Source organism: Oncorhynchus tshawytscha, linkage group LG06, assembly GCF_018296145.1.
Source record: "Oncorhynchus tshawytscha isolate Ot180627B linkage group LG06, Otsh_v2.0, whole genome shotgun sequence".
Taxonomy (NCBI): domain Eukaryota; kingdom Metazoa; phylum Chordata; class Actinopteri; order Salmoniformes; family Salmonidae; genus Oncorhynchus; species Oncorhynchus tshawytscha.
In genome coordinates this window covers 44,789,664-44,811,564 of record NC_056434.1, presented here as the reverse complement: position 1 = coordinate 44,811,564, position 21,901 = coordinate 44,789,664, and the positions used below count along the sequence as shown (strand labels likewise).

Below are 21,901 nucleotides of genomic sequence, written 5' to 3'. Positions count from 1 at the left end.
CGTTGGACCCACATCGTACCAATATGGACATGTTTGCTGGGTTGCCATACCATGCTGTGATGCAGCCAATCAAGATGCTTTCATTGGTGCATCTGTAGAACTTTCTGAGGATCAAAGCCTATTTTGGTGGTATTAGAATAACGCCTATAACAATGTCTATGCATCCTTACTGATATCACTAGAAAAATATGATAATGAAGAAATGTGTTTGTGATAAATCAGAAGTTACATAGCACACTGGTCAAAGCAAACAGGGGCCAGTTGCTAACTACAATGTATTCAGCCAGTAGGGTTTTATTTACAATAGAAATAGGGGAGGGAACAAGGAAGGGATTTAAGGCTGGATGAAATTCCGTTTCCGCTTTAGGGAGTGAAAACTGATTTGAGCAGAACTGACTTGAAAATCTATTTATTTCAGAGACCCACTCAACTTTTACAATATTGATTGTACTTTTGGATAAATTGTATCATGGCTACTTCGCCGCAAAAGTCGCCATCCTCTCCGTCGCCGACGACTCCGAAATCACCCTCTTCCAGAAAGAAAGATGACTCGTTCCTGGGAAAACTTGGAGGAACTTTAGTAAGAAGAAAGAAGGCAAAAGAAGGTACATTTCTGATCAAAACAATACTGTCACCACCATGTCTAAACTGTACTTACGTGAAGTAGCATGTGTATTAAAAAAATAAAAACCATCAGCAAAGCACAAGCAGAAAATAGGTATTTTATGGAACGACCGTGTAGGCTCATTGTAATTAGCTAGTCGCTACAACATTGTTTCAATCCGTTGTGTAATGAAGTCACGCCTCGACCATTGTCTGATTCTGTCTATTCGTTATTGGTAAAGGAATATCGCCTTTGCCTGCTTTCCGAACTGCAGATTCATTGAAGAGATCAGAATGGAGTAGGGTACTACATAAATATCGGTAACCTAGCGTACACACTCACTTTCTTGTAATTCAACGTTCTTGTATTGACCCGAGTTGGCCTGCAGGGCAGCCTGGGAGTGCCTAGTAGAGTTACTCACTGTAGCTGCAGGCTATGGTTGCCAAGTAGGGTATGCTACTACTTCAGATGCAATTACTCTGGAATGAGGCAAGAGCAAACACAACTCCAGGAGCAGCTGCACTGCTAGTGTATGTCCTTTATTTCACTGCTACAGGATGAACACACCTATAAAATGAACGAGTTGCCCATTGTTTTTCCTCAAGTTCCTTTTTTGATTTAGTTTTTTATTTCACCACTATTTAACCAGGTAGGCTAGTTGAGAACAAGTGCTCATTTGCAACTGCGACCTGGCCTAGCTAAAGCAAAGCAGTTCGACACATACAACAACACAGAGTTACACATGGAATAAACAAACATACAATTGATAATACAGTAGGAAAATCTATATACAACATGTGCAAATGAGGTAGGATCATCATCAAATGAATTAGTTACACATTAAGTGGAAATGTTCCCACTTCGTTTGTCCTGTTCAGAGTGCCCCCGATCTCCAGGGGGCCCCCAAAATGGGGTTGCTTGGCCCTGCACTTGTGTTATGATTGGTTTGTATCAATCAGGGTTCACAGGGCTGAGTGGTTGACACACCACAGCTGAGCCCTATCCCGTCTCTCCCTCACACACATCCACAGCGGAGCACACTGGCCAGGATGTCCGCAGTGTGTTCCTAGTGATTTGATGGAAAGCGTCTCTGGTCCCGCGTTGCGGCAGTATATTTAATTTAAAGCTCTCTGACATTTTACGATGGGGAGGAAGAGAGGGGGTACGGCCTTGAACAAGCCTGTTGATTGGACCGCGGCGGGAGAGGGAGGAAAGGGCGAGACAGAGAGTGTTCGAGACAGGACAGTGGATGTTAAGCATGCTGGAGGAGCGGATGAGTCAGTGAAGGGAAGATGCTGGAAACTCAGAGAATGGAGAGATGGGCTGTGGAGCACTCTGCCCACCAGGTAAGACCGTCTGTTAGTATTCACCCACCCACTGCTGGAGCATGAGGAGAGGAAGGAGAAACACTGTGGCTGCATTTCAACAATCTAAAGTGGCGTCCTTTGCTGCTTTCCCTTCCTTCATTTACACATAGATGGTGTTGCAGGATGGGTGTAAGCAATGTGTGGTGGATACCTACCCGTTACTTGCTTTCACCAATCCAGGTCCTTCACATCAGTTCATATGAAGGAAAGTGGATGAGGAATGGAGACCCAGTGTCTGTAGCAGGTCTGGGATAGGATTAGCACCCCAACTCATAGCATCACATGCTCTGTATGTGAATCTCTGCTGGTCAAGAGGACATTGTTTATGGAGATAATTTAAATGTGTGATTGGGAGGGCAGTGACAATACCTCTATTTTTTTGTAGACATGCTGATGCATGCAATTTTCAGTCATACAATTATTTCTGAGAGAAGGCATACAGTGCCCTCAAAGTATTCATACCCCTTTACTTGTTCCACATATCAAATTTTATTTGTCATAAATGCCAAATAATTTTAACCAACAATGCAGTTCAAGAAATAGAGTTCAGAAAATATTTACATAAAAATAAAAAGTAAACACTTAAAAATGACAACGAGGCTATATAGAGGGGGTACCGGTTCCGAGTCAATGTGTGGGGGGCCGGGGGTACAGGTTAGTCGAGGTAATTTGTACATGTAGGTAGGGATAAAGTGACTGCTCGGTTACAGCCTGAGTTCAAAATGGATTAAAAAGGTTATTGTCACCCATCTACACACAATACCCCATAATGACAAAAGTGAAAACATGTTTTGAGAAATGTTTGCTAATTCATTGAAAATGTAATGCATATATATCTCATTTACATAAGTATTCACACCCCTGAGGTAATACTTTGTAGAAGCATTTGTGAGTCTTTCTGGGTAAGTCTCGAGGAGCTTTCAACACCTGGATTGTGCAACATTTGCACAATTCCATTACTCTTTTCAAAATTCTTCAAGCTCTGTCAGATTAGTTGTTGATTATTCCTTGACAACCATTTTCTGGTCTTGCCGTAGATTTAAGTCAACTGTAACTCAGTCACTCAGGAACATTCATTGTCTTCTTGGTAAGCAGCTCCCATGTATATTTGGCTTTGTGTTTTAGGTTATTGTCCTGTTGAAAGGTGAATTCATCTCCCAGTGTCTGGTGAAAAAGACTGAACTAGAATTTTGCCTCTGCTTAGCGCCATTTCTTTTTTTATCCTGAAAAAGTCCTTAGAGATTTAAAATCATACCCATAACACTATGCAGTGATGGGAAAAGTACTCAATTGTCATACTTGAGTAAAAGTAAAGATACCCTTCATTTAAAAAAAGACTCAAGTAAAAGTGAAAGTCACCCAGTAAAATTCTACTTGATTAAAAGTATTTGAGTTTTAAATATACTTAAGTATCATAAGTAAATGGAATTGCTGGAATGTACTTAAGTATCAAAAGTAAAAGTCTAAACCAATTCAAATTCCCTATATTAAGAAAACCAGACCGCACAATTTTATTTACATTTTTTTGGTGGTTAGTTGGGGGCACACTCCGACATAATTTACAAACGAAGCATTTGTGTTTAGTGAGTCCGCCAGATCAAAGGCAGTATGGATGACCAGGGATGTTCTCTTGATAAGTGTGTGAAATGGACCATTTTCCTGTCAAAATGTAATGAGTACTTTTTGGTGCCAGGAAAAATGTATGGAATAAAAAGTACATTATTTTCTTAAGGAATGTAGTGAAGTAAAAGTTGTCAAAAATATAAATAGTAAAATACAGATACCCCCAAAAAGTACTTAGATAAAAAATACTTTGAAGTACTACTTAAGTACTTCACACCACTGCCACTATGTTTGAAAATATGGAGAGTGGTACTCACTAATGTTATATTGGATTTTCCCCAAACATAACACTTTGTATTAAGGACAAAAAGCAAATTGCTTTGCTACATTTTTTGCAGTACTACTTTAGTGCCTTGTTGCAGACAACTGTTTTGGAATATTTGTATTCTGTACAGGCTTCCTTTTCACTCTGTCAATTAGGTTAGTATTGTGGAGTAACAACATTGTTGATCCATCCTCAGTTTTCTCCCTTCACAGCCATTAAACTTTCACAGTTTTAAAGTCACCATTGGCCTCATTGTGAAATCCCTGAGCGGTTTCCTTCCTCTCCGGCAACTGAATTGGAAAGGACGTCTGTGTCATTGTAGTGATTGAGTGAATGTATATACTATCCAATGTGTAGTTAATAATTTCACCATGCTCAAATGGATATTCAATGTCTGCCCCCCCCCCATCTACCAATAGGTGCCCTTCTTTCCGAGGCATTGAAAAACCTCCCTGGTCTTTGTGGTTGGATCTGTTTTTGAAATTTACGCCTCGACTGACGGACCTTACAGATAATTGTATGTCCATTAATCAATTTTAAATTCAGGCTGTAACACAACAAAATCTGGAAAAAGGGAATACTTTCTGAAGGCACTGTATGTCGTGCTGTCAAGGCACAGGATATTCTCCTTAGTCTTGATATGATGCTACACAGGCGGTCCGAATTAGGGCTGCTGATGGTGTTGATTATGAGGATGTCATCCTCGCTGGGAAGGAAGGATGAGAAATACAGCACAGGATGTTCACACCACTACATGTGTCACTGAAACTGACACGAAGCAGTATAGTGAAATGCATGCTTGGGCAAGGCAGGGGTTGATGGGAAACCAGGAAGTTCTGTGTGATAAATGGGCTACTAACAGGTGGGGGAAGTATATTGTCTTGATTAACTGAGAACAGTGTCAGATCAGATAAAGCTGACTTTAGGAACGGTGACACAGAAAGCTGAGGTGGTGCAGTGATCTAAGGAGAAAACATGATATTGGTTTAAGAATCAATTGTAGCTGCTGCTATTGATTTAAGAATACATAAGAATCATCCCCTTCAGAACACATCTCCTCTGTTGTGAGATATAGCCTAGGGAGGAGGAGTGTACGGATGAGGGCCAATAAGTAGTAGACTATGAGGAAATGCCTGTCTGGAGGAAGGGCATTACCTGGACTTGAGATAAAAATGCCGTGTTTTCCCAATGAGCAGCAGCTTCTAGGAAAATATTCCTTGACGAGTGAAACCACTTCCAGAAATAACCGCTACGCCTCAATAATATACCACATTAGACATGATAAAGAAGGCAACACCCGCTCCTGTGTTAGCGCTAGGCTATGTTGACCAAATAGCTGTGGTAGTAGTTAGCTAGTGTGTTAGTGGTGTGGGAACACTATTACAGTGCTATCATGTGCTGGTCCCTATCCTAGTAGTTGTCCCCCGCCTTAACCAACAACCTCTCATTTCCCCTGACCCTCCGTGCTTATGTCTGCTGGATTTGCCATACTGGCAAACGCTTAGCTGGTCCTAAGAGCAGCAAAGTACTGAGCAATATGAAACGTGTAGTAGCCTAAGTTGTAGAAAGCTTCTTTTTTTTTTTTGTAGAATTATCACAGTTAGGAGGCACAAACAGTAAGCCACTTACAACCTACGTGAATTTATAGCTGTTGCACTGAAAGATGGCGGTTTGAGAGGATGCCTTGTGAGTGACGTGACGTGCTCTCCCTACAGTGTCTGAGCTCCAGGAAGAGGGGATGAACGCCATCAACCTGCCCTTGAGTCCCACCCAATACGAACTGGACCCAGAAGACACCATGCTAGGTAAGTGCAGTACAGTGCAGTCCCTATCTGAGATCCCTGGCCATAGAAGATGAGACGTCTTGACACTGGCTATACCTAATCTTGCTTTCTGTTCCTACAGAGGAGAATGAGGTCCGCACCATGGTCGACCCCAACTCCAAGAACGACCAGAAACTACAGGAACTCCAGAAGGTGTTGATCGACTGGATCAATGATGTGTTGGTGGGGGAGAGGATCATCGTGAAGGACCTGGCTGAGGATCTATACGATGGGCAGGTTCTGCAGAAACTCTTTGGTGAGGAACAAGTCCATTTAATGGTTCTCCATCAAACTTAAAGGATCACTACTACCGCTCGCCTTCTCCCTCTGACCATTTTCTCTCAGGCCTTTCTCTCATTGTGCAAATGCCTGTATTTATGCTAAAGAAGACCCCCGACCAAATTTAGTACATGCTGTTTTCTTTGTATATGTGTTCCAGAGAAGCTGGAGGGGGAGAAGCTAAACGTAGCTGAGGTGACCCAGTCGGAGATCGCCCAGAAACAGAAACTACAGACGGTGCTGGAGAGGATCAACGACTCCATCAAGGTCTCTGCCAGGAGCATCAAATGGAACGTGGACTGTAAGTAGAGGCTGAGAACTTGGTCGTATTAATTAGGGCACACCGTAGCAAGACATTACACAAACGGAAAATGATAACAAGCGTTCTTATTGGACAGTCCCTCCATGTTTCAGTCCATTTTCCTCTCTTTGGTGAGAGAGACTCAGCACACAGTAGTTGTTGAGTGAGCCAAAGTGGTCAGACAGGTGGAATACATGGGGGCTTCAGCTTGTTACCAGTCCATACACTGGTCGTCGAGTTTTCTCTGCTTCCCATTGAGCCGTCTCTAATGGAGAAGGAATGTCTGTCCATACAGTACATTTAGGTAAAGCACTTTAGGTTTGCCGTGATGTCTCTATTTTATGAGGCTTTTAACAAGAATATGATGACACTGGTAATGGCGTTCTAGCTTGTGTTTTATCATTAGCGTACACGTATGAGAAACGGAAAGAGAGTTGTAGGGATGAACTGATTTGAGGGAAGTAGTCCAGAAATATACATATTCATTAAAGTTGGACTCCGTAGCGGTGAAACTGCCACGTCTGTTTGCAATATTCCAAACCACAAAGACAAAACAACACTGTTTTAATCATGGCACATCATGGCACGTGATGGAACAGCAGAGTATGTGCAGTGTTTTATTTTTTGTATTACTTTGCTTTTCAAAAACCATAATAAATGCGCCTGGGGCAGCCAGTGGCGCTAATGTGGATCTCGGCTTACGGTAAGAGGTAAATGCATGACTACATCACGAAAGAGGAACACTTGTATGATATGATGGCGCTTTTGATCGAATTTACAGCAGAATACTGTCAACCAAGCGCTAACCAAATCAATGCGTTGTTCCCTGCTTTCAACCTTTTTCTTTTAAGCTGAAGAAAACAAGGGAGATGTAACACACACTTCTGTTCTGATCCTCTTAGGCTGAGAGGATCAGGCCGATATCAGAGGGCTTTGAGATACCTCTCCTTTTAATTTAGCTTCTATTTATTAGGCGGGAATCAAAACATTGTTTCCTTCAGTGATTGTTCTTCCAACCAATGAAAACTAAAGCAAATCACCATTTCTGTTGTTCTCTTGCCCAGCGGTCCATGCTAAAAGTATAGTGGCCATTCTTCACCTGTTGGTGGCGCTATCTCAGCACTTCAGAGCACCAATCAGACTTCCTGATCACGTGTCCATCCAAGTAGTGGTGGTTCAGGTACTGTAAATCCTCTTATTTTGCTTGGTGCGTAGAACACATGAATGGAACTTGATATAAATCTCTGAGGTCATACACCTGTTTTGTTCCATGTTATAATAACTTCGCTATACATGCTTATAAATACTGTTTTACGATCAATTGCAGTACTACAATACTTTATGTCAAATTATACAACGGGTGGGTCTAATGCTGATTGGTTAAAACCGCATTCCAGCCGGCGTCTATTCCACAAGTTACCACCGGCTAAATCTGACTGTTAAAATGCCTATTTACTCTGTTCCTTTTCCTGTTTCTTTTTTTCTTTATTTTCTCTCAGAAAAGGGAGGGGATTCTGCAATCTCGTCAGATCCAGGAGGAGATCACGGGCAATACAGAGTAGGTCACGTTTTTCTCTGATGGGATGAACCAGTCATTGAGAGAACACACTCCTTCTCACTCAGTGTGAGAGCTTTGTTTTGTCAGAAATAGGGATGGGTTCACCACTGCATACCACTGTCTTCCCCAAAACACAATGCAATCTCCTATTTACAATATGAAGTACTTTGATATAGATTTGTATCTCTCAAATGCAATCCCCTCTGTAGCCTTTATGTAATAACCGCATCCTATTAATACGTTTTTCAAGCACAATTATTTCACCAGTGTGTATGAACACAGTTGACCATTGTATAAACAGGGCCATGATGGTTCCTTGTCAGTGTAGCGTTGCCCCAGCTGAGGTTGGAGCGGACCAGCAGGTCCAGAGCAGCTGGGGAGATTAGTGGGCGAGCAAAGCGCTCATATCATGGTCACGGTCACAGGGCTGTTATCATATGACCAGGACCGTTGCCCAGCCATCAGGGATTACACCACGAAGAGAAAGGGTGTCGTATGTGCGTGTCTAAGGCCCTCTTTTGTGTGATAGCTGTTGGGATGTTGCAGCAGCCCCTTGACTCAACATGTGTGACAATGCCTAGTGGCCCATTCTGTTAATGTTCAGTGAAGTTAATCGCTTGTGTACAACAACATTACTGTATTCACCACCAACATTCCTCTGTATCAGGTTGATATCAATGTATCAATAGTATTTAAAAAATATATATTTTTATTTAACTAGGCAAGTCAGTTAAGAACACATTCTTATTTACAATGACGGCCTACCAAAAGGCCTCCTACGGGGGCCTGGGATTAAAAATAAGTACATATAAATACAGGACAAGAGAGACAACACTATGTAAAGAGACCTAAGACAACAACAAAGTAAGGCAACATAACAACATGGTAGCAGCACAACATGGTACAAACATTATTGGGCACAGACAACAGCACAAAGGGCTAGAAGGTAGAGACAACAATACATCACACAAAGCAGCCACAACTGTCAGTAAGAGTCAAATTTATTTATATAGCCCTTCGTACATCAGCTGATATCTCAAAGTGCTGTACAGAACCCCAGCCTAAAACCCCAATCAGCAAGCAATGCAGGTGTAGAAGCACGGTGGCTAGGAAAAACTCCCTAGAAAGGCTGAAACCTAGAGAGGAACCAGGCTATGTGGGGTGGCCAGTCCTCTTCTGGCTGTGCCGGTGGAGATTACAATAGAACATGGCCAAGATGTTCAAATGTTCATAAATGACCAGCATGGTCAAATAATAATAATCACAGGCAGAACAGTTAAAACTGGAGCAGCAGCACGGCCAGGTGGACTGGGGACAGCAAGGGGTCATCATGTCAGGTAGTCCTGAGGCATGGTCCTAGGGCTCAGGTCCTCCGAGAAAGAGAGAATTAAGAGAGAGCATACTTAAATTCACACAGGACACCGAATAGGACATGAGAAGTACTCCAGATATAACAAACTGACGCTAGCCCCCTGACACATAAACTACTGCAGCATAAATACTGGAGGCTGGGACAGGAGAGTGTCCATGATTGAGTCTTTGAATGAAGAGATTGAGATAAAACTGTCCAGTTTGAGTGTTTGTTGCAGCTCGTTCCAGTCGCTAGCTGCAGCGAACTGAGAAGAGTGACCCAGGGATGTGTGTGCTTTGGGGACCTTTAACAGAATGTGACTGGCAGAATGGGTGCTGTATGTGGAGGATGAGGGCTGCAGGAGATTTCTCAGATAAGGGGGAGTGAGGCCTAAGAGGGTTTTATAAATGAGCATCAACCAGTGGGTCTTGCGACAGGTATACAGAGATGACCAGTTTACAGAGGAGTATAGAGTGCAGTGATGTGTCCTATAAGGAGCATTGGTGGCAAATCTGATGGCCAAATGGTAAAGAACATCTAGCTGCTCGAGAGCACCCTTACCTGCCGATCTATAAATTAGGTGGAGTAACTCTGCAAGATCCCAGTCGAACCAGGGGCTAGACCAGTTTTTAATACTAATTTTCTTTATGGGGGTGTGTTTGTTAACAATACCACTGAAAATATCAAGAAAAGAAGGTCCAAGTGTCTTCGACAGAGGGGATCAAGCTGATTCTATACCATCTTAGAGGCCAGTTCATGAAGGAAGGCTTGCTCGTTTAAAGTTTTTTAGCAAGTGTCTATGACAATCAAGACAGGTTGTTTCATTGAGCAGCCATTACAGACACAGGCTGTAAAACAGTGGTCACTAAGGTCATTACAGAAAATTCCAGACTGATGCCTATCAGGAATATTTGTGAGGATTACATTGAGGAGAGTTGCCTTTTCTCGATGTTTGGGGTCATACCTTGTAGAATTGGTAATAATTTGAAAGATTTAGTAGTTGTGGAAAAATCCCATGTGGCTCACTTGGTAGAGCAAGGCGCTTGCAACGCCAGGGTTGTAGGTTCGACTCCCATGGGGGACCAGTATGAAAATGTACTCGCTCACTACTGTAATTCGCACTGGATAAGAGTGTCCATCTGCTAAATTACTAAAATGTAAAGTAGGCTAATGTGAAGATTTTAATGAAGTTCTTCGTGAGCTGTCCTGGTAGACCAAATGGAGCTTTTATATCTTGTTTTGTCTTTCTCTTTTCCTTCAGGGCTTTATCTGGCAGACATGGTATGTCTTCTACTTGGTTTATTCTCTCCTAATCCATCTTTTAATCAGTCGCAGTAAATTTGACACTTATTTTTATTTTTCATCGCTGTTTTCAGTATATGACAACCTTAATGCTTTTTACCTTGTTTCTGTGAGTAACAGTATGACTGTTCTCTCCATCCATTAAGAGCGAGATGCTTTCGACACCCTGTTTGATCACGCTCCAGACAAGCTCAATGTGGTAAAAAAGGTAGTGTGTGTTAATACTAGTAGTAGTAGAGTTTTCTGTTGTACTGTTGGCGTGCCTCACAGAAATGACTGCTGTTTCCACAGACTCTCATCACCTTTGTGAACAAACACTTGAACAAACTCAATCTGGAGGTGGCTGAACTGGACACACAGGTACAGTATGAACTAGAATTACAGTTGAAATCGGAAGTTTACATACACCTTAGCCAAATACATTTCAACTCAGTTGTTTCACAATTCCTGACATTTAATCCCAGTAAACATTCCCTGTCTTAGGTCAGTTTGGATCACCACTTTATTTTAAGAATGTGAAATGTCAGAATAATAGTAGCGAGAAGGATTTATTTCAGCTTTTATTTATTTCATCACATTCCCAGTGGGTCAGAAGTTTACATACACTCAATTTGGTAGCATTGCCTTTAAATTGTTTAACTTGGGTTAAACGTTTCGGGTAGCCTTTCACAAGCTTCCCACAATAAGTTGGGTGAATTTTGGCGCATTCTTCCTGACAGAGCTGGTGTAACTGAGTCAGGTTTGTGGGCCCCCTTGCTCGCACATGCTTTTTCAGTTCTGCCCACAAATATTCTATAGGATTGAGGTCAGGGCTTTGTGATGGCCACTCCAATACCTTGACTTTGTTGTCCTTAAGCCATTTTGCCACAACTTTGGAAGTATGCTTGGGGTCATTGTCCATTTGGAAGACACATTTGCGACCAAGCTTTAATTTCCTGACTGTCTTGAGATGTTGCTTCAATATATCCACATAATTTTCCATCCTCATCTATTTTGTGAAGTGCACCAGTCCCTCCTGCAGCAAAGCACACCCACAACATGATGCTGCCACTCCCGCGCTTCACGGTTGAGATGGTGTTCTTCGGCTTGCAAGCATCCCCCTTTTTCCTCCAAATATAGCAATGGTCATTATGGCCAAACAGTTCTATTTTTGTTTCATCAGACCAGAGGACATTTCTCCAAAAAGTACGACCTTTGTCCCCATGTGCAGTTGCAAACCATAGTCTGGCTTTTTTATGGCGGTTTTGGAGCAGTGGCTTCTTCCTTGCTGAGCGGCCTTTCAGGTTGTGTCGATATACGACTTGTTTTACTGTGGATATAGATACTTTTTGTACCTGTTTCCTCCAGCATCTTCACAAGGCCCTTTGCTGTTGTTCTGGAATTGATTTGCACTATTCGCACCAAAGTACATTAATCTCTAGAAGACAGAACGCGTCTCCTTCCTGAGCGGTATGACGGCTGTGTGGTCCCATGGTGTTTATACTTGCGTACTATTGTTTGTACAGATGAACGTGGTACCTTCAGGCGTTTGGAAATTGCTCCCAAGGTTGAATCAGACTTGTGGAGGTCTACAATTGATTTATTTTGATTTTCCCATGATGTCAAGCAAAGAGGCACGAAGTTTGAAGGTAGGCCTTGAAATACATCCACAGGTACACCTCCAATTGACTCAAATGATGTCAATTAGCCTATCAGAAGCTTCTAATGCCATGACATAATTTTCTGTAATTTCCAAGCTGTTTAAAGGCACAGTCAACCTTTGTGTATGTAAACTTCTGACACTGGAATTGAGATTAAGTGAAATAATCTGTCTGTAAAATATTGTTGGACAAATTACTTGTCATGCACTAAGTAGATGTGCTAACTGACTTGCCAAAACCATAGTTTGTTAATTAACAAGAAATTTGTGGAGTAGTTGAAAAACGAGTTTTAATGACTCCAACCTAAGTGTATTAAACTTCCGACTTCAACTGTATCTAATTAGAATCATACCTCTTGTATATTGATATGAATAAGCATGTTTTTTTTATTCTTTAGTTTGCTGACGGTGTGTACCTTGTTCTGCTGATGGGATTGCTGGAGGGCTACTTTGTTCCACTCTATAATTTCTTCCTGACTCCTGAGAACTTTGAACAACAGGTATGTTGACATTTACTCTACATTTTTCCAAATTCTATCTTTGTTCGGTGTGGTACACTTTAATGACAGTGAACACACTAGTCTTTGTTTTGTTCCATTTCATACATTTCCAGCAAAATATTGTTTTTTTTCGGGCCCTAATTGTTTAATTCAAACATTTGCATAATTTTTTACTTCAAGATGGCTAATCCCTCAGTGATTAATTATATTTGCTGATATTAGTATTTATCATGAAGATTATTCCATATTGTCAGACAGACAATGTGCAACCCAAAGCCTCTTGACGGCTATTCTTAGCAGGCTTTCTAAAGGGACGCCCTGTCAGGCCTGAGACTGGGTCCTCTCCAGCCGGCTGTGCTGTGCCAGGCAGTGGGCACCCGGCAGGCAGCATCTGTAATCTGCTCCTGCACAGAAAATCAATAAGTGGCCAGGAGATTAGCGCTAATGCAGGGAGAGGGGGGAGAAGGGACAAGGGGTCTTTTCAGGGACAGCTGCTATATAGGAGTCCCTGGTACTCGCCTGAAGGAATCCTCCAATGGTCAGTCTTGGTATTGCTTGATTTTTAACTCTCTTGTTCTTCCTTTCCTTTCGCTCTCTCACTCTTTCTTCTGTCTCAAGCGCTCTCTTTCTCTTAAGCTTTGGCTACAAATTATCCACTCCATATTTCCTTAATTGCCTTCACCTCCTAGCTGGTCTGTTCTAAGGCTTCCCACATTCTGTACTGACACTCAGTACCACACTTTTACATGAACCAAACAACAACCAAATTCTGATAGAACCCCCCCACCCCTCCTTTTTGCCTGGTGCTGAGTGACTGTTTGTCCAGCTGTGAAGAGCTTATGGGTTTATTGAGCTGATGTTTACACACCTAGGAACCTGTGGTAGGGGAGCTGTAATGACTTGTGTGAATTGTATAGGTGTGTTATGGTTTAGGAGCTGTTTCCTCATACTCTAGGCCTACCTGTGTGTGGCTTGCTCTTCTGTTGTGTAATGTTGTTGTCATTGTGTTTCTAATGCAGGTGCACAACGTGTCCTTCTCTTTTGAGCTGATGCAAGACGGAGGTTTGGAGAGACCCAAACCTAGACCTGAAGGTAGGTGTTCTCCTTTAGGATGCTGTTTATATAGTTCCCATGGACAATTATTTTTTTGTATTACTTTTACATTTTTTTTGTCCGTTTTCTTATTTTTAAGAAGATTAATTCTGGAAATTTGGTGCAAAACCATAACGTCGCAATACATTTGCCTCCTAATTTAAAGTCCAGTATTTTTTTTTGTGAGAATTCTGTCAGGCAAGAAGCCCTGAAAGCAAAACTTATGTGAGAATATTGCTGTATCTTCCATTTTAACTGTTCCGAGAGAATTGGCTATATGCTCCTCTACGGTACAAATCCATTCAGTAAATCTTAAATGCCACACTATGCTAAAGTAAAAGCACTACACACCAAGCCCCTTAATGGATATGTTTACTTGTTGGGGTTTGTGCGTCTTTGTTAATTTGTCCTTAGTATTATGTAGTAGTGTGTCTGTGAATGCGTGTTGAAACACATTCATGGTCGGTGTACCTTTTTCATTGGCAGTGTTGTACCTGAATCATTTCTCATGGTCAAAACATTTCCTTTATACCGCATATCCTGATAGAATTCAATTTTTAAAAATAAAAAAAGATTTTACTGGTATTGACTCTATCAAAACTTTTTTTTTGAGAGAGATTGCTGTCTGTGTTTATTTAAATGTTATTAATTCCCTTATTTCCCAGATATCGTGAACTGTGACCTCAAGTCAACCCTGAGGGTGCTGTACAACCTCTTCACCAGGTACAGAAACGTGGAGTGAATATGCTGTGTTGGGGGTGACTCATTTTATGGGGTATCACATTCAAGTTTCAAGCGTTTTTCCCCAATTACATGCTTCAAGGGAAGTTGTCCCTTGCAAAGAACACTACGAACCAATTCAGGACATTCAGCATTGGTATTATCAATATTTTTTTATAGATTCCATTATTCCAAATATTTGATGTGCTATAATAACTTCTACTATTGTATGTGCTGTTTGCGATTTTAAAATACACTACATACTGTATGCATTTTTGTTTCTTAAATGAATGCATATTAGTCTAAGTAAAAACAGTCCTTGTATGATTGTTTTTTTTAATTATATTTTTAATAGATGAAAATTCCATTTTTTTTTTTCTTAATGTCATATTTCAAAAGGTTGATATTGTGATGAAATGTCTTCATGTTTCCATCACTAAAGTTAAAGTCCATTGCTAAAGTTTCATTTATTTACTAAACAAATGTTTGTTAACCTACATTTATTGTGCTTTTGTGGTGCACCTGACCTTCTCATTCACTTAGCTGTTTTCTACTTTCACTAGTGGATAAGTGCGTTTTCAAAATAAAAAGACTGTACTGCATGCCATTTATTAGGAAGACACCACTTAAAGTGCTGACTGTGATTGAATATGCTCTTTTACTTTATTCTCAAAACTGCTTTGCATGTCTCATATATGTTAAATGTTTTAATAACCCCAAACTGAAATTCCTAAAATGTTGTAATGTTAAAACAACCTTGTAAAGAAACGGAAGGTCACCCTCACGGTAACACTTTATTTGGATAGTCCATCTGTAGATGTTCTACAGCTGTGGTCACCAACCCTTTTGGAGTCCATCAGTTTCTGAGTCAAAATGCAAGCCGAGCTCTACTGTGGAACATGTGTAAAAAAAAAATAATAATAATGATAACTTGAACGTAAACCTATGCAACATTACCCTATTAAAAACAGCACTGTATTAATGAGGTTTGTACAGAACATTATCACTGCATATTGGCTTTGCTTGAATTGCCCTGCCAATGCATTGTTATTCTTCAGACCATTAAAAAAATATATATATTTGATGTAGGCTATAGCATCACACCAATAATAGATCAGTTGTTGTATTACTTGTGAAGCACGGCTGAGTGAGCGTACATTTTAAATAATTCACTTTTTTTCTGTTTACTGGTCTCACGGTGCCTGCATCTGATGGTCAGTCTCACCGGAGGGAGAGAGCAGCAGACTGAGGGTCCGTCTCAACATCCCTCTGCTCTCTCTTTCCTCCGCTGACACTGACCAAGAAGGGCCACCGTCTTCCTCGATATTAAATGAGACCGAAGCCGCTAATAATAACGCAAGCCAATCGATACACTTTCCTGCTCATTCTTTGCTGTATTTGTTGAGTCTCTCTCTGGTCATGGTTTTTAAACGTTTAAAAAATCTTACAGCCTCAACTTTGCTGTAGCGTTCTTTTACGCCTGCTACTTTTACTGCAGATATGTTAATCTGAGCCATTCGATTGGCCAGTGGGTAGACCTACACTTCACTTGATTTGCTCCCACCGGGAAGGCATAGTTTGTACCTTCAGACATATGAAATGGGAACACATCGCCTACAGGGCAGTTGAATCGAGTGCGTCTACCACTGACAGCGCAAGGCTTACCACGGTTTTTTTGTTTACAGAAACGTTTGGCGATTAGACTAGGAATGCCTTGGAGATCACTGCTCTATAGACTATCAGTAACATTTCCACTACAGTGCAATCGTAAAGTATTCAGACCCTTTGACTTTTTCCACATTTTGTTACATTACAGCCTTATTCTAAAATGGATTAAATAGTCCCCCCCCCTCATCAATCTATACACAATACCCTATAATGACAAAGCGAAAACAGGTTATTCAGAACCGCTTTGTCATTATGGAGTATTGTGTGTACATTGAGGGAACAAATTATCTATTTTAGAAAAAGGCTAGCGTAACAAAATGCAAAAAGGGAATGGGTCTGAATCCTTCCTGAATGCACTGTACCTACTAATCATATCCTTAACCCTGACCCTTATTCTTTACCCTAACCGTAACCTTATCAACATATAGTCATACTATCTGTAGAGCATCTACCGATGGATAATGCGGACTATCCAAATAAAGTGTAACCTCGCTCACTAATGCAGAGGTCTTAAAGATTTGTCAAATGTGTGAGAATTGGGGGTTTTGCGAACACTTTTTCAAATGATATACACTACAAGCTTTTGTATTTTGAGTTAATTCATCCGTAGTTTCTATTGCTCATCTGTTCATTCTGAAATAAAACATTGTCTGTGGATATTATGGTGATTGAATGTTATTCCATTACTGCAATGTTACCAGCATCCTCACTTCCCTCTTCAAAATAGGATATATTTTGGGAAGCTGAGGTTTGATCAGAGCAGTATTTCTAGCGGGTCTCAGCCTTTCCTGTCATATATTCTACAATAGAGCTGAGTGACCTCTACAATACTATTAAAGATTGTCAGCTCTGCGATACTATTAAAGATTGGGAGCAGGTGGTCACTGTTGGGGGGGAAAACTGCAGAAAAACAAGGTTCTTTCTGTATTTGATCATTTTAAAGGGGAAAGTAAACCAGTGCACCAATGTACCAGGTCATGTCTGTTAGTGCAACCTATATGATATTTGGTTGTCCCTGTAAGAATAGGGTAGAGCTGTGCTTTATTTTTCAGTTGAAGCCAGATGGCAGTCCGGCTAGTATGAAGCCACTACGACCATCATAACGTTAGTTTCCAATTGCTCTGCCTCTGACACATTCACTACTGAGCTATTATCACTAAAGCTAAGGGAGAGAGCTTTCAGTACATTTGAGTACACGTCCGCCCTATAGAGAGAAAATAACAGAAAACGACAGCAGAGTAATTGACTGGTCGTGTAAGGTGCCCTGACTGCTGAATACTAGTGTTACCCCCATTAGAGGGTAATTACCCCCTATCTCTCTCCCTCTACATCCCTCTCCCCTTTATTCCTTTCATTACTTTTCCTCACAGCAGAGCTAGTGCTTGTGCATCTGCCGAGTCTCTGCCTCTCGTACCTCACCTTTTAGCAGGCGTAAGAGTATAGCAGAGGAAGAGAAGGGACCATTGGCAGAGATGTGAAGAAGAACATTTGATACCTTTGGCCTCCTTTATTTGCATGTGAGGTTGATCATTCATTTTTGGGAAAAGCTGAACACATGTAGGCTAAACACCATAATAACTCCATAGAAACGCACACAATGTCTGCTCTGTTAGGCCCGTTTCGCTAGGGGTCATGTAACCTGGCTGCCCTTTCTCCTTCAAGTGTTGGGATTTTCACATGCTGCTAAGAAAGCAGGGCCACATCAAAGGCTGAGGCATTCACCCGTAACATCACAAGCAGCCCTGTGGACTATGAATCAGAGACGATTGGTGCACAAACATTCATGTATTTACTGTGCATTTGGAAAGTATTCAGACCCCTTGACTTTTTCCACAATTTGATATGTTACATCCTTTTTCTAAAAATGGATAAAAACTTTTTCCTCATCAATCTACACACTACCCCATAATGACAAAGTGAAAACTGTTAATTTATTAAAAATAAAAAGTACCTTATTTACATAAATATTCAGACCCATTGCTATGAGATTTGAATTTGAACTCCGGTGCATCCTGTTTCCATTGACCATCCTTGAGGCCCACACCTGTCTATATAAGAACCCACACTTGACAGTGCATGTCAGACCAAAAAACCAAGCCATGAGATATAAGGAATTGTCTGTAGAGGTCTGAGACAGGATTGTGTTGAGGCACAGATCGGGGGAAGGGTACCAGAAAATTTCAGCAGCATTGAAGGTCCCCAAGAACACAGTAGCCCCCATCGTTCTTAAATGGAAGTTGTTTGGAACCACCAACACTCTTCTTAGAGCAGGCTGCCCAGCCAAACTGAGCATTCGGGAGAAGGGCCTTGGTCAGGGAGGTGACCAAGAACTCGAGTTCCTCTGTGGAGATGGGAGAACCTTCCAGAAGGAAAGTCATCTCTGCAGCACTCCAACAATCAGGCCTTAATGGCCAAGTGGCAAGACGGAAGCCACTCCTCAGTAAAAGGCACACGACCACCTGCTTGGAGTTTTCCAGAAGTCACCTAAAGGACTCAGACCTTGAGAAATTAGATTCTCTGGCCTGATGAAACCAAGATTGAATGCTTTGGCCTGGAGGAAACTTGGCACCATCCCTACGGTGAAACGTGGTGGCAGCATCATGCTGTGGCGATGTTTTTCAGTGGCAGGGAGACTAGTCAGGTTTGAGGGAAAGACGAACGGCGCAAAGTACAGAGAGATCCTTGATGAAAACCTGCTCCAGAGCTCTCAGGACCTCCGACTGGGGTGAAGGTTCACCTTACAACAATACAACGACCCTAAGCACACAGCCAAAACAACACAGGAGTGGCTTCGGGACAAGTCTCTGAATGTCCTTGAGTGGCCCAGCCTTGAACCCGATCAAACATCTCTGGAGAGACCTGAAAATAGCTGTGTAGTGACGCTCCCCATCCAACCTGACAAAGCATGAGAGGATCTGCAGAGAAGAATGGGAGAAACTCCTGAAATACAGGTGTGCCAAGCTTGTAGCATCATACCCAGGAAGACTTGAGTCTATAATCGCTGCCAAAGGTGCTTCAACTAAGTACTGAGTAAAGGGTCTGAATAATTATGTAAATATGATATTTCATAAATTTTCTTGCAAAAAAAATACTAAAAGTGTTTTTGCTTTGTCATTATGGGGTATTGTCTGTAGATTGATGAGGGGGGAACAATTTAAGCAATTTTACTAAATAAGCCTTTGACATAACGTTTTAAAAAGTCAAGGGGTCTCAGTACATTCCGAATGCACTGTATGTGTATAGTGACATCAACCCCTTCAAATGTCCCATTGAAAAGGCCTGCAGCTAACCAGTTTTTCTGTAACACAATCCACTAGAAGAACCATGACCATGAATGTACATACCCTTCAATGAAGTACACTTTATTTATCAGACCATATACATGGATGTGCATAGAGAATGCAGGTGCCATCTAAGTTATTGAAAGAGTGGATTATATGATCAATTTAAAACAATTAAATAAATCCTGCGTAGTCCACCCCGAGCTTTAAATGTCATAAAACTGTCATATGTTTGTCCCATCAGATGACCTTGTGGTATAACGACGGTGTAATAATGAAGTGAATTTATGCTGCCTGGAAAAAATAAGAAGTTAAACTATGCTCAATCACTGTATGGTTCAAATTCAAATGACTGTCCCAGAGGCTCAATTGCCAATGACCTGAAAGCATTTGGATGCTCAAGTATTGCCGCATCCCTTCCTGTCATTCTATTTACCCCGATCAACACTGCTTTCTTCTGACCACAAGATGGCGACTGCTCACATGCTGAGATCTAATTGACCAGCTCTTCTGTCGAAGGCAAATGATGTTCAAAACAAGTAGCCAGTTCATGATACTGCAGCCAAGGGACTGTCACGGGCCGAGGCAGAGAAGAGGAAATGAAGGCAGAGCACCGTAGCATTTTTATTTTATACAATATAACGTTTATGATACAATATATAATGTTCTCCGTGTGTTTCATCCCCTGTCCATCCCCCTAAGTATTTAACTCCCAGAATCTATTATAATGGTGGCTGTTCTGGGAGATGGATTAGGAGAGATCATACGTCACCGGTATAGGGTAGTAAATCAGGCCAATTTAACCTCTGACCTCAGGGTGAGAGGGGTCAATTTAAGCCAGCAGAGACATTAAACATCAACACACTTATGATGGAGAGGCAAGCGTTTCTCTACTTAATCAGGACCGTTTTTAGTCATGTTTCTGGTTTCCATGAAAATTGCTCTGCATGTGTATTATATTGACAACGCAGCGTCATATCCTCTGTGCCTGTGTGTGCGTCCGTGCGGCGCGCTTCTGTGTGTGTTTGTGTGAGTGTGATTGTGTGTAGGCGTGTATTGCTGAGCGATTTGAGAAATGGGGAGGACAATCTTATCTGTCCCCTGCTGTGGATAAAGAGACCGGCTCTGAGAGGGGTCAGGATGCCCTGGTGTCAGGTTGTGGCTGCTGACTCAGGTCATGACCCAGGAATACCTCTTGGCTTTGTGCCAAGACCCTCCTCATCTGAAGACATGGCTTAAGAGCCCCAGGGCTGAAACCTGAGCTGGGATGAGTTTCAAAAAACAACTCCTTAAAAGTCAGAGGCAGTGCTGCAAGGGTGCATATTAATTCATAAATGTTGGTATGATTAGATAGAGGTATAAACGTTTAACTAAAAAAAAATGTCCTTAATCTAATTGTGATGATTTATCTCCTTGAAAGATGAGTTGGCTTTTACACGTTTGCAAACAAGTGGTTGTGAAACACTCCCTCTCCGTTTATGACCTTACAGCCTTTTGTAATGGTCAAAAGTAATGAGTTGGTCATCAGGTCAGCTGTAGGTACAGTTCCATCCACATGCTGCAGGATGGAAGGTTATAGACTTGACACCAACAGACATGCCATGATAATAACAATTCAGGTGCATTGATGGGCAGCTTGAAAATCAGCTTTGACAGGAACGTTCTCTTTGCTGCTACAAAATAAATACCTACAACTGTTTTTTTTGTTAAAGTTTTTTTTACAATGTCTATTTGGAAAGAAAGTTATCCTATTGATAGTATAATGCCAACCAACAGTCTTATTAGTTCGTGGATCATTCTTAGAATCAAAGTTGTCTTTTTTTTCTAAACAGAAATATCAAAGAGAGTTAGTGGATAGTCTAGGTATAATATGCACAGATTTTTCGTTTTGTCTTTTGAAGGAAGTTTGGGCGCACTACTGTTCTTTTGTTGAGTGTGTACAGTCCCTCCCACCGGTCTGGCTCAATGGCTTCAGAGTTTAGAATGACGCCACTCACGCCCCGCCCCGAAAACTCAATCTTTGCGTTCATTTCATTCCTGCTCCCATTCCGCGCATACTTCGCATCCCTGTAGATACGCGGCGAATTTTACGCACTAGCCGGCTGGTCTGGAGAAAAAATACCTTGTCAGTTCTGAAAAAAAACATCTCAGTTCTTACAGCAAAATCTTAAAACAGCGTAAATTGTGACAATTAACCATTAATAGAGGTGTTTAAGGTAAGTTTCCAACTACTTTGTATGATAACTTATTGTGATGCGTTTGTAGGCAACTGGAAAATCAGTAGTCAGTTTAAATGGAAAATATTTAAGGATGACTATAGTATATATATATAAAAAAAAAATGTAGCCTATCTAATAGAAGTAGGCCACTGGTGAAATAGATTGTAGAAACTGCAAGCGTGTTATATTGGCTGGCTGAACTAGTATACATCGGAGATCCGTCGCTTTCACTTTGTGCCTAGACGTCGTCCGGCATTGCATGAAAATCTTTGACATTTAAAAATAAAAATAATAATCTGAAGACTCCTT

At 41.4% G+C, this 21,901-nt stretch overlaps 2 protein-coding genes across 4 annotated transcripts in view; both read left to right on the top strand.

The window, feature by feature from the left end:
• Window positions 1–339: 339 nt before the first annotated feature.
• Window positions 340–15,049, top strand: LOC112252602 (alpha-parvin). The gene is made up of 12 exons (XM_024423980.2): window positions 340–605; window positions 5,575–5,664; window positions 5,765–5,938; window positions 6,122–6,262; window positions 7,327–7,442; window positions 7,762–7,820; window positions 10,433–10,452; window positions 10,620–10,681; window positions 10,765–10,833; window positions 12,511–12,612; window positions 13,632–13,704; window positions 14,370–15,049. The coding sequence occupies exons 1-12, from the start codon at window positions 470–472 to the stop codon at window positions 14,444–14,446; spliced, it is 1,119 nt and encodes a 372-aa protein (XP_024279748.1). The 5' UTR covers window positions 340–469; the 3' UTR covers window positions 14,447–15,049.
• Window positions 15,050–21,426: 6,377 nt separating this feature from the next.
• Window positions 21,427–21,901, top strand: part of LOC112252601 (transcriptional enhancer factor TEF-1) — a 38,343-nt gene continuing 37,868 nt past the window's right edge. For all 3 annotated transcript variants that reach the window (XM_024423975.2, XM_024423976.2, XM_024423974.2), the window contains exon 1: window positions 21,427–21,589. The gene's annotated coding sequence lies outside the window, so the exon portion shown is untranslated. The remainder of the gene's footprint in view (window positions 21,590–21,901) is intronic.

Excerpts from the sequence above, each read along its gene's own strand:
- LOC112252602 (XM_024423980.2), top strand. The coding sequence starts at position 470 with ATGGCTACTTCGCCGCAAAAGTCGCCATCCTCTCCGTCGCCGACGACT. Across the intron at positions 606-5,574 it reads AAGAAAGAAGGCAAAAGAAG|TGTCTGAGCTCCAGGAAGAG; the intron begins GTACATTTCTGA and ends CTCTCCCTACAG. Across the intron at positions 5,665-5,764 it reads CCCAGAAGACACCATGCTAG|AGGAGAATGAGGTCCGCACC; the intron begins GTAAGTGCAGTA and ends CTGTTCCTACAG.